A 22,166-nucleotide genomic window follows, 5' to 3' on the forward strand; every position below is an offset into this window, starting at 1 on the left:
TTGCCAGAAAGAAGTGTTATTAGGTCAGTTGAAAGTTCTTAATTAAACAAAAGTCATTAAAGAAGATTAAAAAATAATGTAAAATAAAATATCTTTAATATTAAAGATTTTTTGGAAAATCATGTAGATTTCTAAACACTGGCAATGTTCATTTTAACTATTACATATAAAAAGATGAAAATCAAACTTATTTTCCTAGAAAAATAGCAGTATTTGGTAGCTGTCACCTCACTGAGGTCACAGGTCACGTTCCTGCTGATGTTAAGTGGTGGCTGTTTTCCTGGTTACCCTCTGTCCTGTCAGGTAAGAAAAGAATGGTCACTGTGGACTATCTAAACTAATCACTCCTCTTGGCTCTCCGTGGTTTTCTGGCTTCTAGGGTTTGTTATGAACGAGCCTCCTTGAGTCCAACTATCCAGACGTTCATTCTGTCTGCCATTTGGCATGGGGTGTATCCAGGATATTATCTGACGTTTCTAACAGGAGTGGTGATGACACTGGCAGCGCGAGCTGTGAGTATCCAGAATTCCATTTCGTACTTCGGTGGCAGTCCCCTTGCCCTGGTGAAGGAGGCTGAGGACCCCTCTACAGGCAGGGCTTGTGTCTGGTGCCCCGGCCAGAAGTGAGGTGTGTGCCTGGCGTGTTCGTTGAGTGCTCCCGGGGGGGCTCCACACTTGGTTCATTTGAGGAGAAGACTTGGCACGTGGGAGGTACCCACAAAGTGTTCATTGTCTTGACAGAATTTTCTGAATGAGAGCTAAAACTGAGTTAAATAAAGAGGATCAGAAGAGTAGGCTTATTTTAGAAATGTTTCCTGAAAACTGTCACCTTTGAGTCCTCTTTTAGATGAAGAGTGGAGTACGAACAGTGTAGACAGAGTGGATGGGCCATTCCTGGGGTGGTAGGTGCCATATTAGAAGCAAGACAGTCTTCAGAGTGTTTGTGTGGTTGGAACCTGGAATAATATTTTGGGAAACAGTTGAGAAATTCGGTTGGTGACATGGGGTGGACAAAGAAGGACAATTTAGTGTCAGTCCTCCAAAGTCAGTCAGAGGAAAGTAACATGACAGAAACGGTGTTTGAACAGGCTTCTTAGAGCACCTACAGGTGAGAAGCCTTCGTTTAACAAACTAGCAGATATTTATTCAGTTTTCACGTACATTGGGGTGCATATGAGGGAAATCTCAGAGAACTATTAACTAAGGGCCGTACCTTCTGGTCATTTGTGGTCTAATTGGGGCACAAGGTGTGTGTACCGATGTATGTACTTGTGTGTGCGTGCGTTCACACCACGAGGCATGTGTGATACATCCTATGGGTTTTATAGTAAGTAACATAGTTGTTTTGAGGTGAAAGAAATCCTTTTGGTAGGGTTCACCCGAGGTGGCCTCATTAGGAAAGTTTGGTTGGATTTGGGCTTTGGAAGATGAACATTATTTCAAAAGTGAGTGAAGTGTCATGGGGGTGGAACATGACGTTCTAGGCATGGAAATGACATTAGCAGAACCAAGTTTGAAAGTGCCCGGTGTGTTTGGAAATGACAAGTAAATCTGGTTGAAGCAGAGACATCGTGAATACCTAAAGAGTGGATAATTCTGGAAGGGCAAAGGAGTGCAGGGGAAGGAGGGAGGAGGGCAGTGACAGAAGAACTTGAACACCAGACTGGGAAAAAGGCCTAATCCTCATTCTGTCTGAATACCTGGGGGCCAAGTGAGGTTTTTAAGCAGGGGGATGGAACGCTGAAAGCCATGCTTCAGGAGAATGGATCTCCCATCGGTGGATGGAAGGAAGAGGGTGGGTGGCTGCTGCAGCCGCTAGGCGGGCAAGACGTGGTGGGTGCCGGGATCCGTTCCGGCCACTAGAAGTCATGGTCTCTCTGTGGGAGCACCATTAACCATCCAGCAGGTCACTTCTGAAAAACCCAGGGGCATCCTCGTAGCGGGCCGCATTTCACTTCGGAACATGTTAGACAAGAAAAGCAGAGAACACAGTAGATGGTTAAGTTTGTGCATTTCAAAACTGAAATGTTTTGACTTCTTTTGAAACTAAAAAAATGTCTAAATAGCGGTGATGAAGAAACACCTATTTTGAGAAGAATGTGCATTGTTGCCATTTATTCTGATAAGTGTGTTTGACCTAAGCTCAGTGTATGATACCCATCTGTCTTTCATAAACATAGAGCTTAAAGAAAAGGAAGGTTGTCTCATTTCATCGCAGTAGAAAAAGTGAAAACAGACAGAACTTTATTTATATACTGTACTTTCCCAAATATGATTTAAGGAGCTCTAGGAGTTTTATTTTTAACTTTTTAAAGAAACTTTTAATACAACTTCAGATCTTACAGAAACATTGCCCTGTACCCGGATTCCCACATTTTGCTGTCTCCTTATCTTTTACACACATGCATATTCGTCCCCCCCCAACTTCTCCTGCAGGGGTGGCCCTGTTGTAGGCATCCGCCAGCCGTGCGTGGGACTTGCAGTCACTCCTCATCCTTGAAACAGTAGATATGGTCAGTGTGCTTTTACAAACAATGTGAAAGATAAAGCAAATATTTTCGTTTCTTTATTTCAGATGAGAAGTAACTTTAGACATTATTTCATCGAACCTCCCCAACTTAAATTACTGTATGATGTTGTAACGTGGGTAATGACTCAAATAGCAATAAGTTACACAGTTGTGCCATTCGTACTTCTTTCTGTAAAACCGTCATTCATGTTTTACAGGTAAGTGTCATGCTTACAAATACCCCAGCGGGAATCGCTTTGTTCTGAAGAGCGAGTGCTCTGCTATTGGGTAGCATAGAAAAATAGCACCATAGCTCACTTTCTGTAGTTATCTTTTCATCTTAAACCAACAAGTCTCAAGTGTTTTGTGGAATGATTGACACCACTCACCCCTCAGATGAGTGTGATTTACACTGAGAAGCATCAGCTGGGTGAGCACCGCCTCGGACCTCTCAGAGGTTTAACTGGAAAGTGTGGCTGTTCTTTTTACACTTGTATGTTAACTAGACTGACTGCGGCGATCGTTTTGCAATATGTACATATATCGAATCATTACGTTGTACACCCCTGAGGCTAATACCGTATTATAGGTCAGTTGTACCTCCCTTTAAAACAGCGACATCAGGCTAGATGCAGCCCGCAGGCTGGAGTTCGCTCACCCCTGCTCTGGGGTCAGGGTGTAGGAGTTTATGTGTTCAGGCAGAGGCTTACGTGTCACTGGGGATATTCTGGGAGCGGAAGCAAAATATATCTTCTGATAATTACGAGTAAGTACGGTAAAGTCTGTGCACCGAGAGTTGAGGCTGTCAGACGGTTAACTCTGAAAAGGAAAGGATAGGAGAACTTAAAATAAGATAAACAATAGAGAATATGACAGCAATTTAAAAAAAGAAAAAAAAAGGTGTACCTTGTTCTTTACAAGGAATTGTTAATTCTCTTAATTGCTTTAGTCAAAAGAAAATGAATTACTTCTGTTTCATGAATTTGTTCCCTTCTTTTTTTTATGTTTCACAGATACTTGGTCTTCTCTGTATTATAGACATTCTTGTTTTTGAATTCCGTATTTTCTCTCTTTATTCTCTCCCTCACCCACCAGATTCCACTCTCACTCTATTAGTGATAACTTTGAGATTAAGAATTCCACCTTTCAGGGGCGCCTGGGTAGCGCAGTCGTTAAAGCGTCTGCCTTCTGCTCAGGGCGTGATCCCGGCGTGCCGGGATCAAGTCCCACATCGGGCTCCTCCGCTATGAGCCTGCTTCTTCCTCTCCCACTCCCCCTGCTGTGTTCCCTCTCTCGCTGGCTGTCTCTCTGTCACATAAATATAAATAAAATCTTTAAAAAAAAAAAAAAAAAAAAAAAGAATTCCACCTTTCGTAGTCTTCATTACCCTAGCATTTAGAACGACAACGCAAAGCGTGTGGTCAAAAATCGTTGCACTGAATATGGCGGTACTCATACAGAAGGACATTAAGTGACTCCAGCTAAAACTCCCCTTTTCACGAAATTATTACGTATATTTAAATGTGATTGAGCAGTTGGTTAGATTTTCTATCCCAGGTACTTTGTTCACAATTACTTGAGTTTACAACTCTAAAAGCAGCCTGGGTCACATTTGATTTATATTTGATTTCAGGAATGATGCTTCTAATAATATTTTTAATAACATGGCCTTTCTTTATCATGTGACAGCAAGCATCAAGAAGCAATGTTTTCTATTACTCACATCACTGGAATATTTGTAACTTAATTAGGGGCCACGCACAGCAGAGGAGGCCAGAGCTTTCAGGTCCTTACTAGCTCTGCGTTCTCTTTGTTCGCTCTCAGTGTTCAGTTCTGTGGATTTGAGAGATTATTTTCAGGTCACTGCAGCTGGGAATAAGTACCTTTTTGTTCTTGTTCTGTAGCCATGGACTTATGACCCTTACAGAGGAGTGTAGTACGATATCTAGCATCATGCTTTTAAGTGGCCTGGGTTTATAGGGTGCTTTCTAAATACCCACTGGCCGAGCTGGAGAGCTTCAGCTCGTGGGGAGGGGGAGGCGGCGGGAATGCACGATTAACGGAGTAAATATGCACATCCTGTGCGGGGCCTGTGACATTTTGACAAGGATGCAGTTGCTAAGGATTCATTCTCAAAATTTAATACAGTAAACTTTGTCCTTTTTCTTTTAGCTCCTGGTATTACTGCCTGCACGTTGCCGGTATCTTAGTATTATTGTTTTTGCCGGTGAAAAAAACTCAAAGAGGAAAGACTACACATGAAAATGTGCAGCTGTCGCGGTCCAAAAAGTGTGATGAAAGAGAAAATTCTTTGGGACAGAATAGTTTTTCCACAACAAACAATGTTTGCAATCAGAATCAAGAAATAGCCTCTAGACATTCATCATTAAAGCAATGAAGGGGAAAACACTCTGATGGCTATTTTGTCTCTGTTAACAGAAACCAATCTTAGCACCTTTCCGAGGGATTTGTGTTCGTTTGAAAAGAGATGAAGTTGGGGGCAAATGGGATGGATCTAGATGGGGAGTTTCCTGTATACCAGATTGGGAATGGAGTGGATAACCCCTCCCATGCCACGTCCCTGTGGGCCACGCCTTATATAAAAATATTTCCATTATTTCAATGGGCACTCAGGACCTCAGCAGATGTCCGTAGGGTCATGCGTGTGCCCTGTTGCTGAATGTATGTTGCGTATCCCAAGGCACCGAAAAGGTGGAAAAATAACCGTGTCAATCTGGATGATTGAGAGAAATTACCTTTTCCAAATGAATGTCTTGCCTTAAACCCTCTATTTCCTAAAATATTGTTTCTAAATGGTATTTTCAAGTGTAATATTGTGAGAACACTATTTCAATATTTGATGTCATGTGCTGTAAAGGAATCCTGGAGGAATTTGAAACAGGATATTTCTGATTGTGGACACTTTAAAAATGCAATAAATATCTCAGTATTTGAAGGGTTTTCTTAAAGTATCTCAAATGACTACAGTACATAGGTAAACCGTAAGCAGTAACAGATGCCAAATTATGGGTAGCTTATTGTCCTGAAGAGTTTAATGACTTTGTGTCAGTCAGAGCCCATCAAAGAAGAATTTCTTCAACATAATTAAAGGTTGGTAATGTGATATTTTAAGCTTATTTTCTTAGAAAGAAAAGAAAGAAAGAAAGAAAGAAAGAAAGAAAGAAAGAAAGAAAGAAAGAAAAGAAAGAAAGAAAGAAAGAAAGAAAGAAAGAAAGAAAGAAAGAAAGAAAGAAAGAAAACTAAGCAAGAGAAGATGACAAAGGAAGGAAGGAAGGCATGAATGAAGGAAGCACCACGTGGACCGGGGCTGGAGCCCGTGGCACAGCTGGGACAGGGCACAGGTGCTCAGCAGACGTGCTCTCCCCCTTTCTTTATCTGAGTTCTTTGTGATTCTGTAAAGACATAAATGTGTAATGACTTTTAATATGTTGGACTTTTAAATGAAACTTACCAAGCATAAATTATATAGAATTATAGAGGGATTATGAAAATAATCATGGTAGATTGCACGAGGGCGATGAGGGAGAAATCATGGAGTAAGGTGACCATCTGTCTAATCACTTATGCTTGACAGCGTAATTCATAATTGGGAAAGTCTTAGGGAAATGGAAGCTTACAGTCATTGGGTCTGACCCTCATTTTTAGAGAATAAAAGAAAGTAGTTTCCAAACTCTTAAATTCTCACATTAAAATTTTGCTCTTAACTCTCTTTAATGAGTTTTAGATTCTGTAAGTAGAACAATGTGCTTTTATCCTGTCAGCCGTTTTCACCACAGTTAATCTCACCTCCAATTACTAGATGTCTAATCCCAGTCTTGTGATGTGAGGCCAGCCTGGCATCAGGGCTTCACCATAGGTAGTAAATCCCAGGATCATGGGCTGGGAGAGAGGAGGGTGTGCAGGGCCTTCTTGACTCCACCTTCATTTGACCCGTCTTTTATTGGACTTCACGTTTATTTGTCCAGTTTATTTCCTTTTGCCTTAAATTTTTAATGAAATGCAAATTGTCTATCTCTGGTGAGTCTTTTTTTTTTTTAATCTCTGTTGCAAGTAAGTTTGCAAGTGAAGTTATTGTCAGAACAACTCTGGCTTAAGCGGTGTAGTTTTTCATTTAAAGGAGAAAGGAACAGCAGATGTACTTGGAACTTTTGAGGTCTTAATCAGCAAAAGTATCAGTGTATCTTTGTAGAAGTTAGAAATATCCTAGTCTTTGTTTATATAAAATGTTTTTATTTTTCTAAAGGTAAAATTTTTCCACCTGCTGAGGTTAGCCATGCCCTGTTACTTCCCAGAAAAGGACGGATAACTAAATAAATGTTCTCTATTTTCCCATGCATCAAAATTAAGCTAGCTGTGTAACGTGAGAGGATAGAAAAGAATAATCATGGAAAGTATCTGCCCCCAAAAGGCCTCCTCAGTTTAATTAATGCTGCAGAGAATCTGATCACTATTTTAAAAAAAGTAAATTAAGAGTTTAAAGGGCAAGTCTAGGCATGTCATAAGTGGAAACAAGAAAGCTTAATTAAACTTTTTTTCAGGCCGTCTGGCCATTTATAAATAATCACTATTTATTTCTATTACCTATGTCATTTCTCAGCCTATAAACCTAGAATCATTGTTACCTGTGTCTTGCTCAGTGAATGTACTCCCAGGGTTGTCACGCAGACAGCAGGATGACTAAGAATTCTCCAGTTGCTCTGAAGATGATACATTATCTATACAGTTCGTCTGATTTTCATCCCCTTGGGTCAACTAGGTGGTCTTGTTTTGTTTTGTTTTGTTTTGTATGAAAGGGCTTTTGGATAGCTTTTCTCTAATTTTGGAGAAATTATAATGATAAATGTGTAATCTAGAAGAAAAACTAAAGAAATAATTCTAATTTTCAACTTGACTTTTCTCCTCAAGAAGAAACTTTTTGTGCTCTGTGAGACGAATATATCTGCTTGGAGTATTATAAGGATTAATGCTTCACTTCTACTTATGGCAGGAGATTTGAAAACTGGTCTGTCTCCACATACTGTTAAGTATTAAGTGATTTGTTGTACTATTTTAAACCAACAGAACAAGATGCAGTACATATTTCTATTATTTCTCCACTCTTCGGTTGTCATGAAACCACTCCAGAGAAATCAGTGACCATCATCCTTATCCTCTTGGTTCATTATTATACTACTCAGGGAAAAAAAATGAACAAAAATAATTATTCTTCCCTCAGTTTCATTTTCTTGAAACAGTAACAGTTAATTTGATGTATCTCAGCTATCACCATTTTAAAGTAAGTTATTCTCAGTTTTTAAAATAAGCATTTTTATTGGAACTCAGGGTAATTGGGGAAATTTACTTGGCTCCTAAAATGTCCAGCCTAATAGAGAAGGTTTATTTGGCTTCCACGATGTCCAGCCACCACCACACTTTTGGTTAGAGAGTATTTTTGGCATTGACCCCTGCCATGTGTGACTCTTCCTCAGTTCCCAGTTTTCAGAAAAATGTGCAGTAAAAAGGATGGTTCTAAACTGGACAAGGGGACTCACATTGAAGCACTAATTGTCCTGGGAGGAGACCTGGATGTTCATCTGGCTCTGTTATAAATGAGTTAGGATTTGGGCAAATCACGTGTCCTCCAGCTGGAAGTTCCTTAGTAAAGGGTCAGTTCCAAAAGCTTATGACCAGTTGTGTCTGTAATGAGTGGGAGCCTTTAGCAAGATCTGTGAGGGTCACGGACAAGGGCAGATTCACCATCACAACTGTTGTCGTGGTCATTTACTTTATTACGGAAGCTCAAAGCCCTGACTTGTCAAAAGGTTTTCTTGGCAACAGAGGAAAACCTTCCCATCCATTAAATCAGAAGGTGTGGCAGCATACCATCTCCACTGAATATAATAGCCCTAAAGTGAATCTTCGATAATGAAATAGTCTCTATTGAAGGAAGCATGTTTTCCTTTTGCTTTCTCTGCTTGTTCGGTTGGTTGTGCTAGGGAAACTCAAAGGTGCTCTATGCTAGAAAATGTTAGTACAAACCACCAAGTTTACTGGACAGGGTTTACCTTATTGTATAACTTCTCAAATATTATTTCATTCAAAGATAGTTAAGGCACATTTAATTTAGTTACACATTTTAAACTGCAAAAGAAATTACATAAAAGTTTGCCATTAAATACAAAACATATACTTTTTTTATTCAAGGACTAGATTACATTTAGGACAAAAAAAATCTTTCCTCTTTAAAATTCATACCTTGTAAGTTTTAATTTGTATATTCATGAACAGCTCTGGACATTTATACTTTTTTCTTTCCTTTTTATAAACTTCAAAATTGTTAGCTAATTGTAAGAGTTCACCATTATAATTGAAAGAAAAAAATTACTGGTGAGAATAATTGTTTCGGAATGATGCCCGTTATTGTGTCAATGAAGGATTTGTCCGGAGTTTTTAGTATAAACCAGTATTTTATGGAGTTTTATTCAGCCACCAGGAGTCTATCCTGGCTGAAACTGAATACATCAGATTTAACATAGGTGCGGAGCTCCACATAACACTGTGAAATGTAATCTTAACTGCTCTCAAGGACCTTATTAAACTCTTGCTCTGAACCTGGTGTACATTTAATGAATGGCTGATCATTTCTACAAGTATCTAGATGCAGAAAGTTCTGCTTTCCGCTGCTGTCCTTGTAAAAGCGGGTGTGTAACAGTGCGCGCTCCTGATGCTAAGTTGCACCTGAAACTTGGCTTTGAAAGATCAGCAGGTCGAGGGCCTGCACGGTGTGTTTCTGTACCACCGTGTGGTCAAATCGATTTATAGTAACTCTCATTACAGAAGAAAATTTAAAATGAAATTTTCCACGTTGGTATTTTGTAGGAATGCTCTTAAAATCAATGATTAAGCTGCTTTTCGAGGCTCTCGTACAGAGGATGCAGCCAATTACATATTAATCGGTGGGCTGCTTATTAATGTTTTTATATGTTTTAAAATAATATTTATTTTAATAGATTTTTAATATGGAAACCCCCATAAACAACTGACAAGCTCTATAGGTCATTGATTGGGAAGACTTTCTGGAATGGAGCCGGAAGACACCCTTTTATGCCGACTAATCTGTCTTGCCTTTAAAACCAACTATACTCATCTTCTCGTAAAGCTTTTATAAAGCAAAAACAAAACAACCCCAAGACTATATGGTTCTATAAAGAATAGTTTAAGATCCATGCAAAATCACTGCCTAAAGCTTACTTGATGCATAGGCACTCTCCATGTTTTATCAGATTTTGCTACTGTAGAAAGAAATGGAAATATAATGAAAAACTGAAAGATACAGAGTGACATCACTAGAATGACTAACCATTTTCCTAAGAACATGTTTGAGATGGAAAAAGGGACTGACTGCCTTTGACTGGAGCCGTAAACGACTGGATCCTGCCCGGTCTCTATTTTGGGCTGACTTCTTCAAGAAATTAATTTGGTAATATCTCTTTTTGTCCTTTCCTGCTAAAGGACAAACACATGTAAAGAATTTGACAGACTTATAAGACAGGCCTCTTCCCAGTTTGAAGTATTTTTGGTTCCGTATATGCAGATTTGTCCACAAAGTACACTTGCCCCTGACTTTTTGTCACAAGGAGAAAAGAATCCGATATCCCACTCAAACATGTTCCAAGCCGGTCTCCATCTCTGTCCCCTGGGCGCGACTGCCTCTCTGAACCAGGAGGGCACCTTATAAAGCAATAGGAATGAAAGTAAACAAATAATTCAGGTGACACAGGAGAGACCCTTCCACGGGCAGAGGGAGGCCGTGCGAGTGCATTCCTGCCTTCCTGTGAGGGCTGCATCGTGATCTCTGCAGGAGTGCTTGGACGGTGTCGCCCGAACACGAGGAGGGCCCCAGTTCCCGCCGCCGGTATTGACAGCGCTCGTCGGCCTTCCCTGGGTGAGACTAGCACGTGGTGGTCTGTGCTTTTTTGTTTTTATTATTCCAAAATATTTTTTTAAAGAAGTGTTATTTTTCAACAGATTCATAAATTAGTTCTTGTTGCATGGTCCTAAATTTAAACTGCCCCTGTGTCAGTTAGCCTGTGACATGAGGATTTCATGACCGCTCATTTCCAATCCGTGTCCTCAGCGCTGCACTGCTGGCTTATTGCTGGGTTTTAAAGATGTTTTTAACTTACATATAAATGTTCTTTTCTAATTTGTGTGTCTTTAAAAATGATTAAACTGTAGTTTAAAAATATGTGTGCGTGTGTGTGTTTGCTAATTCCAGAGGCTTTGACTTCCGTCTGTAGGACTGAATACCAGACCTGTCTCATCATGAGAGGTGAGATGTTGTTTTTCCTGAAGCATTCTTCATTATGACGATAATATTCTGAGGAGTCACTGACTCTTTAACTGCTTAAAAATTATTTAAAGCAAACTGTAGTCACATTATGAACACTTTGAAAGGCAATTCAAACAACCTTAAAGGAGGGACACCTGGCTGGCTCAGTCAGTAGAATGTGTGACTCTTGATCTTGGGGTTGTGGGTTCAAGCCCCACATTGGGCACAGAGCTTACTTTAAAAAACAAAACTAAACCCTTACATTCATATATGGTATCTATAGCAGAGCACAGGGAGTCCCACTGTGTTCCTGTGCCATGATTTCAAACTCACCCGTGGAATGTGCTTCCAGAAGCTCTTCTAGACTCTGTCATGGAGGAAACTTCTGTTTCCTCCTCTGTTGTGGAGGAACCCTGTATTAATTTGTACTGTCGTACAAAGATGCTCGGCTGAACACGTCCAAGTAAATCCCGTCTTGGCACTTTCTCACTGGAAGACCTTAGACTGTGATGGCAGATTTAATGACCCCATTTTGAGATTCAGGGCTGTGCTGAAATCAGGCCATGAGCAAGAGCACTAGGGACGCAGGAGCCGGAGCTGCCTGCTGACGCATCCCTCACGCGTGTTTACCCAGACAAGCACGACGGCGTGGGTAACTTAATCTGCTTCACAGTACGGAAGGCCCCAGAAGGCCAGATGAGAGCAGCCCCTAGTTTATATAGATGGACATTGTCATGTGTTTTGTCTTTTTTCCTTGAACTATTCATTCAATTATTTAATGAGTTCCTGCCCACGTGCTGGGTAGCTACAAAATAAACCACTGCCCTTAGCTTCGAGAAGCTAATAAAGATTACAGGACCGTAAGTGCTTTATTCAAGGCATGCGCAAAGGGCCTTTGGAATCAGGAGGGGGTGGAGAGCTTGGGAAGAGGCCGGGATAGCGGTGCGGAGGAGCTGGTACGTGGGTTTGTGGGGAAGTGTTTCACCGGCTGAGAAAGATCTGGGAGGGGCATTAATTAGAGGAAGAAGAAAAGCATATGTCAAGAATTTTATGGTATTACACACAAATAGAAAAAAATAAGTTTAGATCCACTATGTGCCAACTATCCAACAATAACTTATCTTCCCTCCAATCAGAAAAAGGAATAATAGGAAAAAATTGAGGTTAGACAATTTTTTAAAAATATAAAACTTTACAAAATATTTCAAGCATATCGTCCGCTACAGACCATTACAATATACACTCATGTGCCCACTGCTCAGATTGAACTGGTGCTTTTACCACATTAGATTCAAAATTTGCCTTTTTTTTTTTTTAATAAAAAGCACATCACACCTAAGCCCAGCATCCCTCTCCCTTCTCCCTCCCTCAGAAGTAACACTTGCTACTTGAGCCTCTTTCGGTCAGCTTTTCATTGGGTTGCCTTTCTTTTAAACTTAGCTGTGTGACTTCAGAAATAATTCTGTGTTCTATTTCCTATAGCTTTTCTAGGTGTCGACAGCAAGATGGCTTGTGTTGGCTTAGTCAGCTTGTTGCTATTGCCAGATGTCAGCTCAGATTGTTAATGTAATTAAAATACTGCATTTCTCCTTACTGTTAAAATTTTTTCTATTATTACATATCTTTTATTTTCAAATATGCTTTGTTTTGGGCTTGTGTTATCTTTTTTTGTCACATCCTTCAGAGCAATACCAGTGGCATCCATTAGCACAGGCTGAGACCCAGTGTCCGAAGGAAAGGCAGGCCCTGATCTGCACTGTGTCCGGCAGGGGGATGCCATCACTGGTTGCCATCCCCTTTAGCAGGGTGAGTATGAGAGTACCCTAAGATCTGAGCTCAAGTGCCAGCTATTCATACCATCAGTGGGGAAGGCAGCTGCCCAGCGCCCGGAGACGGAGAGCTGGTGAGAAGATGAGGCCCCTCCTGCTGGCCAAGGGGCCACCAGTCCCTAAAGAAAGCGGAGTTCCTGTGTGTCACTCGACACCTTTAAATTCACGAATCATCCGCCTCAGGAAGAATGTGCCTTAGGATTGAGCTCCCATCCAAAAAACCCCCAAAAAACAAAAACAAAACCCAAAAAACAACAACCCCCCCAAAAAAACCCCAAACAGACAAGTACTGAAAAACCATCCTACAATCCACAGCCTATACAATAAAGCTTCTTAAAAGAGAAGTCAACACAGAACCTCTGCTTCCCTCCCTGACCCCACCCCTCGACTAAACCCCGTATAAGGTCATTTCTGACCTCTGTCGTTGAATCGTGATGCTTAGATTTCCTTTTTTGTATCATGTGCTTTTCACAGCATTCGGCTCTGTTGACCACTGTCTTCTTGAGATCTTTTCTCTCCTTCTGCTGAACTGTCCTTCCTCGCTTCTCCTGCTGCACCTGGGTGATCACTGTCTGCAGAGACACCACTCTGGATTCCCCGCTCACACACCTGTCTGTTCTCCTACCTCCTCAGTGTCCATGCTACCCTCCTCACCTAAAAATCACAGGCACCCCAAGTTTAGGACATCCAAACTCATCAGCTGGTTTCATCACCCCATAACTTGTGATTCCTCTCACAGTGTCTGTCTGATTAGATATCATGAATATTTCCTTGGTTACCCAGGTCAGAAACCCACATACCACCCTTAGCCTTCCTTACCCACCGCAACTTCCGCGTGTCCCACCTCCTGCACAACTGACTCTCCGCTGCCACTGCCCCCTAATTTCTCACCTAGCTCGTAACTGTGCTCTCCTTGCACCCTTCTGGGCATGTCTTTGTCCAACCCATTCTCTAATGTGCAGCCTTGAGCCGTCTTTCCAAAATGAGCACGTTTCATTTTCCTGCTTCAAAAAGGAAACTTGCCCAAAACCTTTCTGGTAAGCTCAAACTCGTAAGTATGGCATAAAATCTATGATCTGTTTATCCTTCTTGGTGCTTTTCTCTCCTGATTTACACCCCTCCCAATGTACGTATGCTGCTATGGACTGAATGTGTCCCCCATGAAATTTATGTTGGAACCCTAACTCCAGTGTGATGGTGTGAGGAGGTGGGGCCTTTGCGAGGTGCTTAGTCATGAGGGTAGGGGCCTCAAAATGGGATTCGGGCCCTTATAAAAGAGACCCCGGAGAGCTCCCTTGTCTCTTTCACCATGGAGGGCACAATGTAAACGTGGGGAGACTTCAGCTTGCAAGAGGACCTCTCACCCGAACTTGACCCAAGCTGGCACCCTGATCTTAAACTTCCAACCTACAGAACTGTGAGAAATAAGTTTCTGTTGTTTGTAAGCCACCTAGTCTATGGTACTTTGTTAAACAACCTGAACAGACTAAGTACTCACCTTTATTATGTTCCAACCACGCTGGGTAATTATACTTCCTCCAGTCTCTCTCTTCTGCCTCCCAGCCTTTGTACCTGCTATTTGCTTTACCCAGAATTCGCCTCCATACCTGTCCTGCCTAGCTAACTCCGGTTTCATCATCAGAATATGGCCTCATTGTCGCCAGTCAGGAAATGTTCAATGAGCTTTTACTATGTGCTGGGAATAATGATGAATGCTAAGCATTCCAACAAGCTACTTCTCCCTGGGGCCAAGGCATGAGCCTGGGCCTGCCTAAAGCCAGCCTCCTGGGCTTCTCCTGCTAGCATTTGAAAGTTCTTTCAATCATTAGACGTGGAAAGTTTTAAGTGGAAGATCTATACCTGGCCAAAAAGGAAGTTCTCTCCTGCCAAATTTTATTAAAAAAAGAAAAGAAAAAACAGCAGGCACATTGCAATGGAGAGACATTCTATGAAATAACCTGACCAGTACTCTCCAAAACTGTCAAGGTCATCAAAAATAAGGAAGGTCTAAGAAATTATCACAGTCGAGAGAGCCTAAGGAGATATAATGACTAAATGTAATGTATCCTGTACGGAATTCTGCAAAGGGCCTTCAGCTATAAGAAAGGCTAAGGAAATCTGAATGAAGTGTGGGCTTTAGTTCATAATGTATCAGCATTGGTTAAAGTTATGACAAATGTACCGTCTAAGATAAGATGTTAACAGTTTGGGAAATGGGGGCACCTGGGTGGCAGTCAGTTAAGCGTCTGACTCTTGGTTTTGGCTCAGGTCTTGATCTCCGGATCTGATCTCTGGGTCGTGGGATCGAGCCTGCATCAGAGCTGAGCATGGAGTCTGCTTAGAGTTCCTCTCTCCTTCTCCCTCTGTCCCTCCACCCTGCTCATGCTCTCTCTCACTCTCTCAATAAATCAATAAATCTTACCAAAAAATTGGGAAACATGGGGTATGTGGGAACTCTATAGTATCTTTACCAAATTTTCTATAAATCTAAAACTACTTAAAAATAAAAAGCATATATATATTATTATATATGTATATTATATATAACATATAAAAATATATATATTTCAGTGATTTAGCGCATACAATCACGAATGCACCATACTTGTTGTTGCTGTCCCACACAATACAGAATTCATCAGAGGGGCGCCTGGGTGGCACAGCGGTTAAGCATCTGCCTTCGGCTCAGGGCGTGATCCCGGCGTTATGGGATCGAGCCCCACATCAGGCTCCTCCACTATGAGCCTGCTTCTTCCTCTCCCACTCCCCCTGCTTGTGTTCCCTCTCTCACTGGCTGTCTCTATCTCTGTCGAATAAATAAATAAAAAATCTTAAAGAAAAAAAAAAGAATTCATCAGAATCCTTGTACTTTTAGAACAGTGCTCGAACTGTAGCAACAGTCTGGCCCTGATTACAGACCAGAGTCTAAGCAAGAAAGGGAAATGAGTAAGAACGTGGACCAAGGTCCTGGGATACGCACACAGTGCTGCCAGGACGGATGGAGCCTGTGTCCCAGGGAGAGTGAGACGCACGCGTGAGAGGTGGTTGAGAGCAGAGTGTTTGAAATGGAAATTTTGGTGGATAACAAGGTCTTAAGCACGCTTACTGGTAGCCTGACTTAGAATGGCAGACAAGATCTTCCTAGGAAGGAAGGTCAGGGACCTGGGAGGCCAGAGTGCTGGCAGGTTCTTCCGTAACGATGTTGAAATCATCAAGGAACGTGTGTTGGAGAGAGTGACGATAACCAGGTTCCAGTAGTTTTTAGTGGGGAGTGACCCAGGTGTCCGCAGCAAGGGAGGGATGGCCTGAGCTTCTAAACTCTAGTGTCTTAGGAAGGAAGCAGGGACAATTTTTTGCGTGTGACAATGAGAAGGAAGGAGGGCATCTTCCTCACCTCCGGGTCCAGTGACGAGAGAGGGAAACCAGCTAACACTTAAGGGGTCTGCAAGGAAAGGCGTGACCTCACAAGAGATCTCGGTTTTTGTTAGAGCGAACGTGGAAGGGAAGCCATTAAGGAGGTAGGGGGTATTTTACTAACGATGTGACATACATTCCAGGGATGGTGGCAGGTTTTGGGGAAAAGGGGAGGGTGTGGAAGAGAGGCAGTACTGAGCTGCATGGGGATAGCAAGGTTTCCACTTCCAATACCGATGAAAATAGAGATGATATGGCAAACATAAATATATTGAAATACCACGCCCTAGACAAAAGCAACGCCCACACAATCACCGTGGCAGCACGAGGTCTGTCTTAGCCGTTTGTACAGGAATTTCCACCAAAGGGCACCACCATCATATACTAAAAATAGCTACTCACACTGTGGTTTATGGGTCCAGATTCCTAATGGACTAAAATGTCAGGAGCATATGACTGTTGGAATAAAATTCCGTAGTTTGTCAGTTTCTCCCTGAGCAAACTGGTTCAGAAAGTCAGGTGATAGTCATTCAGGCTGTTTCCTTATATTGGATGTATTCTGAATCACCCTGTTGTCTACTTTTCTGTTAGTCTTGATAAAAGTTCATCAAAGTTTTCATTAATTTTTTCTGTTTATGGCCTACCTGTGCCCCTGAAGGAAAAGTACTTTCAGGAAAAGCCTGTGCACCAGTATAAATTAGGAAGACAAGTACATGTGACTTACTCTCTCACTGCCTCACATGCACGTATAAATGTAACTTGAGGACTTATTTTCTGTCTTTATGGGTTGCAGTGGGGTTCAGTGAACATGCAGCTTATTTGATCTGCATATTAACTGCATCCTTGATTTATCTCTTTCCGGGGCACCTGGGTGGCTCAGTGGGTTAAGTGTCTGCCTTCGGCTCGGGTCATGATCCAAGGGTCCTGGGACCGGGTCCTGCATCGGGCTCCCTGCTCAGCGGAGAGTCTGCTTCTCCTTCTCCCTCTGCCTCCCTCTCCCCCTGCTTGTGCTCTCTCGCTCTCTCTCTCTCTGTCAAATAAATAAATAAATAAATCTTAAAAAAAAAAAAAAAAGAATAAAAAAATGTCTCTCTTTCCTTCTTCCTATTGTCCCTTTAAGTCAACTTCCTCGGTTGGCAACATGAAAATGTGTCTGCCCTGCTGGTAGCCTTGTTTGACTTTAGTTGAGCTGCAAACAACTAAAACTCAGTCTTTTTCATGTGAACTGATAACTCTGTTATAACTTTCTTTCCTTTAGCTCTCCCCCTCTGTCTCTCCCTCTCTCCCCACACTCCACCTGAGCACAGGGTCTTACGATCCTTCTCTTTCTGGTGCCATCCTAGGGGGAAGAAAACTTCCTTCTAGGTGTGTGTGTGTGTGTTTTAATGCAGAAGGAACATACTAATCAAACTGGTCGGGGGGGATGTTGGCAAAGGTACCTAGGGAAGTGTTAGTGACGCCATCATTAATTAAGGCAGAAAAAATGACATCTCAGGAGCATTGCCTTTACCCCGCTGCTTTCCAGTAATGGATGTTTAAAGTAATAATTTGGTCAATAAAGTTTTTGTTTCAAATCTGTTCAAAAAGTTAGAGAACTCTGTGTGCTGAGATTAGGGGCACTAATTTTTTGTATTTTCCAAATTCTTCATAATGAACACATGTTCCTTTTATAATCAGAGGAAAGCTGTTTTAAAAGCAAGATAGTATGTAACTTCTTTAGATTTCTTTTTTTAAAAAAGACTTTTATTTATTTATTTATTTATTTACTTTAAAAAGAGAGAAAACGTGAGCCTGAGTGGGGGAGGAATAGAAGGGGGAAGGGAGAGGGACAAGCAGACTCCCCACTGAGCTCAGAGCCCAAGAGACAGGCTTGATCCCAGGACCCTAAGATCATGACCCAAGCGGAAACCAAGAGTCAGATGCTTAACTGATTGAGCCACCCAGGAGCCCCATAACTTCTTAAGATTTCTATGGAAAATCTGATACACAAGGAAATTGAAGCCGTGTAATTGGGCTGCTGAAATCCTCATCCCAATATGCTGATACTGTTAAAAAAGATGAAAGGGTGATTAAAATTATAGTGTTGATGGGGAGAGTGGTGAGGGATGGAAAGATAACTCCTAGCTTTCCTTCCACATAATAGCACATGACAAGTAGAAAAGCCAGACTCTTGGAGTGATTTACGTGTTTCTGCTGAAGCAAGAAAGCCCTTAGGATGGGTTTGCCAGAAAGATTTAGGCAAGCTGCACAAACCGCAAAAAGACCAAGGAAAGTGGAAAGAGAGAGATGTTTGAAAGAAAGCTGAGAAGGTGTTTCACTTCTATTTTGCAGTAGTTACATTGTGGCAAGATAGGAGTGTTACAGTCCTTGAGTAAGAAAGGAATAAACAGCATTTGGCATGAGTTATTCATTATCAAAATATTCATTATCAAAATGGATATAATTTCCTAAAGGTAACCGTTATGTTGATAGAAGAGAATGGGCTACTGTGGGATTATAAAGTAACTTTACTGTTCTCAGAACTGTACCTGAAAATCCTCCTTGGCTACTTCTTGCTTCCCACCCCTGGATGAAATTTCCAGTAGGACTCATCATTTCATAACTTTTCTCCTCAGTCTTAGATCGTATCTAGTCACTTTTAGTCAGTAAAAATTCTCATTTTGGTAATTAAATGCTTGGCCTGGTATAATACTAAAAGCCTTCCTCAAGTTTCTTCCTTCCCCAGGTCAGACCTGCGATGGAGGGGGAACCCTACTTGGTGAATCTTTTCCCTCCTTCATTGCTTCTCTTTCCTCCCACTCTGCCATCCTTGGAATCTGACCCTCCTCTCATCCTCCATTAAAATGCGGGCTGGAGTAAAGCCTGTTTCCAGTAGCTTCTTTCCAGGAGTTTATCTGGGCTGTTTAAAAAAAAAATATTCCTAAAGGAACAACTTGTACGTGGAGTATCTTCAGGGATTTTTATGTGGGGGGAGGAGGAGGGGAGGAGGTTCAAGTAGCAGAGGCAATTGTCTTTTCAACATCTGGGACTGAATGTCCCACTTCTAGAATGGGATTTGCAAGGCTATTAAATGAGAACCCCCCCACTGCAGTGCAGAGGGACGTGGGACCACCGAAGCCGGAGAATGACAGCTTCCTGCCCCACCTCCCCTATCTTGCTTACTCCTGTATATTCCAATTTCCCCCAAGAGAGGCTTTCTGATGTGCTGGCTCACTGACCCTCAGCATGGCTCACACGTGGTGGGCAGAGCTCAGCTGAGGCAGAAGCCCCTGGCCTTGCTGTGGAGGGGCGGTTGCACTAACCAGGAAGCGCTGCTGCACTTGCAAAAATTATGGGGTGCAGCAGCTGGGGGGAGCGGTGCGAGGTGGGAATTATCCTGGGGGCAGCTCCTCTCACAATGGTGTCCCCCAGGCGAAGGCATGCAAGGATTGAAGAACCCCATCTCCCTGAGTCATCGTTTCACTAGTCAACACACTTCAGGGAGATCTTCAGTGCCTTTTGACCCAATCCACGTTTTCTCTTTGTGTCCACACACTCATCAAGAAAACCCGTGAAATGCCCTGCTGACTACTCAGACACTGATTATGTTTAGAGCTGCAGGTTGCCATTCTGGGGCTAGAGATCCCTATGAAACCACAAATTCTAATTCCCATGTCACTTTCACCATCAGTGGTTACTAAAACGTCACCTGCTATCCTGTGTAGGCCCTCAAAAAATTATTTGACATGAAAAAAGTATGTTCCTATTGAAATCACTGATTTGGACACAATGGGACTCGAACCCAAGTCTGAGAATGGTATGTCATTGGAATTAGCTGGGGAGATATTTTTAAATCCCCGAGCATGGTCTTAGTTTTTAAGAAGGTCCACGGATGGTACTGATGTGCCAAAGTTGGGGACCATTGAAAAGTATTTCCCAATGGATCAATCAGGCAACTCCTGGAAAAAGCCAACGAGGAGTATGGCTCCATCAGACGTTGGTGAGACATGCATGAGACAAGAAGGCAGTACCCCAGGTCATATGGTTTCTTCCTTATTGGCTTGCTAAGGCCAGACACGGTTCCAAACAGGGTGAGGGAGTTAGTGTGGAATAAGGACGGAGTGAACCTTACAGTGGGGGGAAGACAGGTTAACAAGTTAACTATGCTTTAACACAAGCTCTCTGAGTACCTCTTAGGTACTACAGTATAGGACGGTGGATACAGTGGATGGACTGACCACCTCTGCTTGAGGTCATCCAGGAAGCTACACAAAATTGGGGACCGTTTCAGTTGCATCCCTTGGAATCAGCTGGACAAGACACAGGGAAGAGCGTCTAGGAGAGGAAACAACACTGCGCAAACACCAGAGATGAGACCGAGTATGGCCCACTGTTCCAGGTGGGGGTGGGACAGGATAGGAGGAGAGTAATGGACAGAGAATGGCAGGAAGTGTGGCAGGGGCCAGTTCCCCAGGAGTCCTGCATGCTAAGTACTATCCGGGAGTTTATTCTATGGCAATGGAAGGCTGCTGAGGAATTTAATCAAAGAAGTGACCTGAGGCAGCAATCTCCTGGAGAACCAGTTAGCCGGGCACCAGCAGAGGCAGGGAGAGAGTTGGGGGCTCTTGGGATAATCCTGGTGGGGAGCTTCTGCAGCCATTAGATCAGGGTTGATGGAGTGGCTGACTGGATGACCTTGGCGGAGGGAGGGAGAGGTGTATGAAATGACTTCCCAGCTCAGGTCTCCGTGGATGGAGGCAGGAGCAGGGTCCCCAGACCCGAGCAGTACGGAAGGGTGATCACACTGGGTGTGGACGGTGAAAAGTCCAGCTTTGTGCTGAACTCTGGAAACATCAACAATCGAAGGGAGGTGGAATCTGGGAGCAGCAGCCAGAGAAATGGGAACGTAACTAGGAGAATGAGAGTCACAGAAGCCCAGGGAGCAGAACATTTCCAGGAAGGAGTCTTGAAAGGTGTCCACAGTAGGACGTGAGTTGAAAGCTGTCAGTCGCTCTTGGCCTCGGGCAAGTCAGAGCAAGTCCAAGGTACCTTCAGCAGAGACGTTGTGGAGGCCAGATGGCCTGGGCTGCCCAGGGGCCTGGGGAGCTGGGCAGGGAGGCGGTGGGCCGTCAGGAGGACCAGGATAGATCCCACAGGCGCTCGGACAGGCTGACACCTGGCCTCTGGGTTCCGGAGGAAGAGACCTGAGCGGGCCTTAGTTTGCAATGTATTAGCAAAGTCTTCTGAAGTTATAATTGGGTTTATTTCTCGGCCTAAATTTTGATTACAATGGTGAATAGGGATTACAAATTATAATAAAAAGAGTGACACTGACAAGGAAGAAAGTTTTGCCCGTGGCACTTGTCAAAAATACACCCATTTGGAGGCCAGAGGGAGGGGGCGGAGGGCCGCTGAGTCTGGCGATTCTCTGACCCTGCACCGCACCCACTCGCCCGCCCGCTCCCCGCCGCTTTGGGGCTCCTCAGCCCTCCGGGGGCGTGGCCACCTGCAGCCCCGCCCCGCCGCCCGCGGCCTCGTGACCTGTCAGTGTGCGGAGCGCGAGGAAAATGGCCGCCGGGTTGGGTGAGGGCGAAGCGCTGGAAGCCGCCGTCTCTCCCTTTCCCGTCTTCTGACAGCGCCTGCGGCTAAGCAGGCCCTTTCCGTTCGAGCTGTGGGCACGGTCCTCAGGCCGGACTGTGAGACGGTCAGTGCGATGGTCGGCTTCGCGGGATGACGGGGAGAGGAGGTGGGGGCGAGGCCCAGCGGGGAGGGGGAGAGGCCGGGAGTCTGGCTAGGCGAGACCGAGTGTGGAGGGCCCGCGGCCTGGTGAGGAGGGGGCGAGGCCAGGTGTGGGGGCCCGCGGCCAGGTGAGGAGCGGGTGGGGGGGAGGGGGCGAGGCTGAGTGTTGGAGGGGCCGCGGCCGGAGGGGGAGGGGGTGAGGCCCCGTGTGGCAGGGCCGCGGCCGGGCGGGGAGAGGGCGAGGCCGGGTGTGGGGGCCCGCGGCTGGGCGCCTGGGGAGCTCGAGGTCTGGCTTTTCCCGAGAGGCCGCGCCAGCCGGAGCGCTGGGAAGCTCTCGGACTCGGTGTCTCCGGTGTCTCGGTCCG

At 43.7% G+C, this 22,166-nt stretch overlaps 2 protein-coding genes across 20 annotated transcripts in view; both read left to right on the forward strand.

Annotated features, from left to right (window-relative positions):
• MBOAT2 (membrane bound O-acyltransferase domain containing 2) overlaps positions 1-9,813 on the forward strand; it is a 121,882-nt gene extending 112,069 nt beyond the window's left edge. For all 8 annotated transcript variants that reach the window (XM_044390188.3, XM_026518533.4, XM_026518542.4 and 5 more), the window contains 3 exons: positions 380-512; positions 2,575-2,726; positions 4,681-9,813. In XM_044390188.3, the coding sequence (XP_044246123.1) occupies positions 380-512; positions 2,575-2,726; positions 4,681-4,906 (511 nt within the window). In that variant the 3' untranslated portion in view covers positions 4,907-9,813. The remainder of the gene's footprint in view (positions 1-379; positions 513-2,574; positions 2,727-4,680) is intronic.
• Positions 9,814-21,586: 11,773 nt separating this feature from the next.
• Positions 21,587-22,166, forward strand: part of KIDINS220 (kinase D interacting substrate 220) — a 95,501-nt gene continuing 94,921 nt past the window's right edge. For 9 of the 12 annotated variants that reach the window (XM_057309416.1, XM_026518447.4, XM_026518463.4 and 6 more), the window contains exon 1: positions 21,601-21,766. The gene's annotated coding sequence lies outside the window, so the exon portion shown is untranslated. Of the gene's footprint in view, positions 21,767-22,166 lie in introns of all 12 variants that reach the window. The other 3 variants (XM_044390152.3, XM_044390153.3, XM_026518477.4) reach the window with 1 other exon arrangement.

The sequence above is a fragment of the Ursus arctos genome, unplaced genomic scaffold (assembly GCF_023065955.2).
Source record: "Ursus arctos isolate Adak ecotype North America unplaced genomic scaffold, UrsArc2.0 scaffold_8, whole genome shotgun sequence".
NCBI lineage: Eukaryota > Metazoa > Chordata > Mammalia > Carnivora > Ursidae > Ursus > Ursus arctos.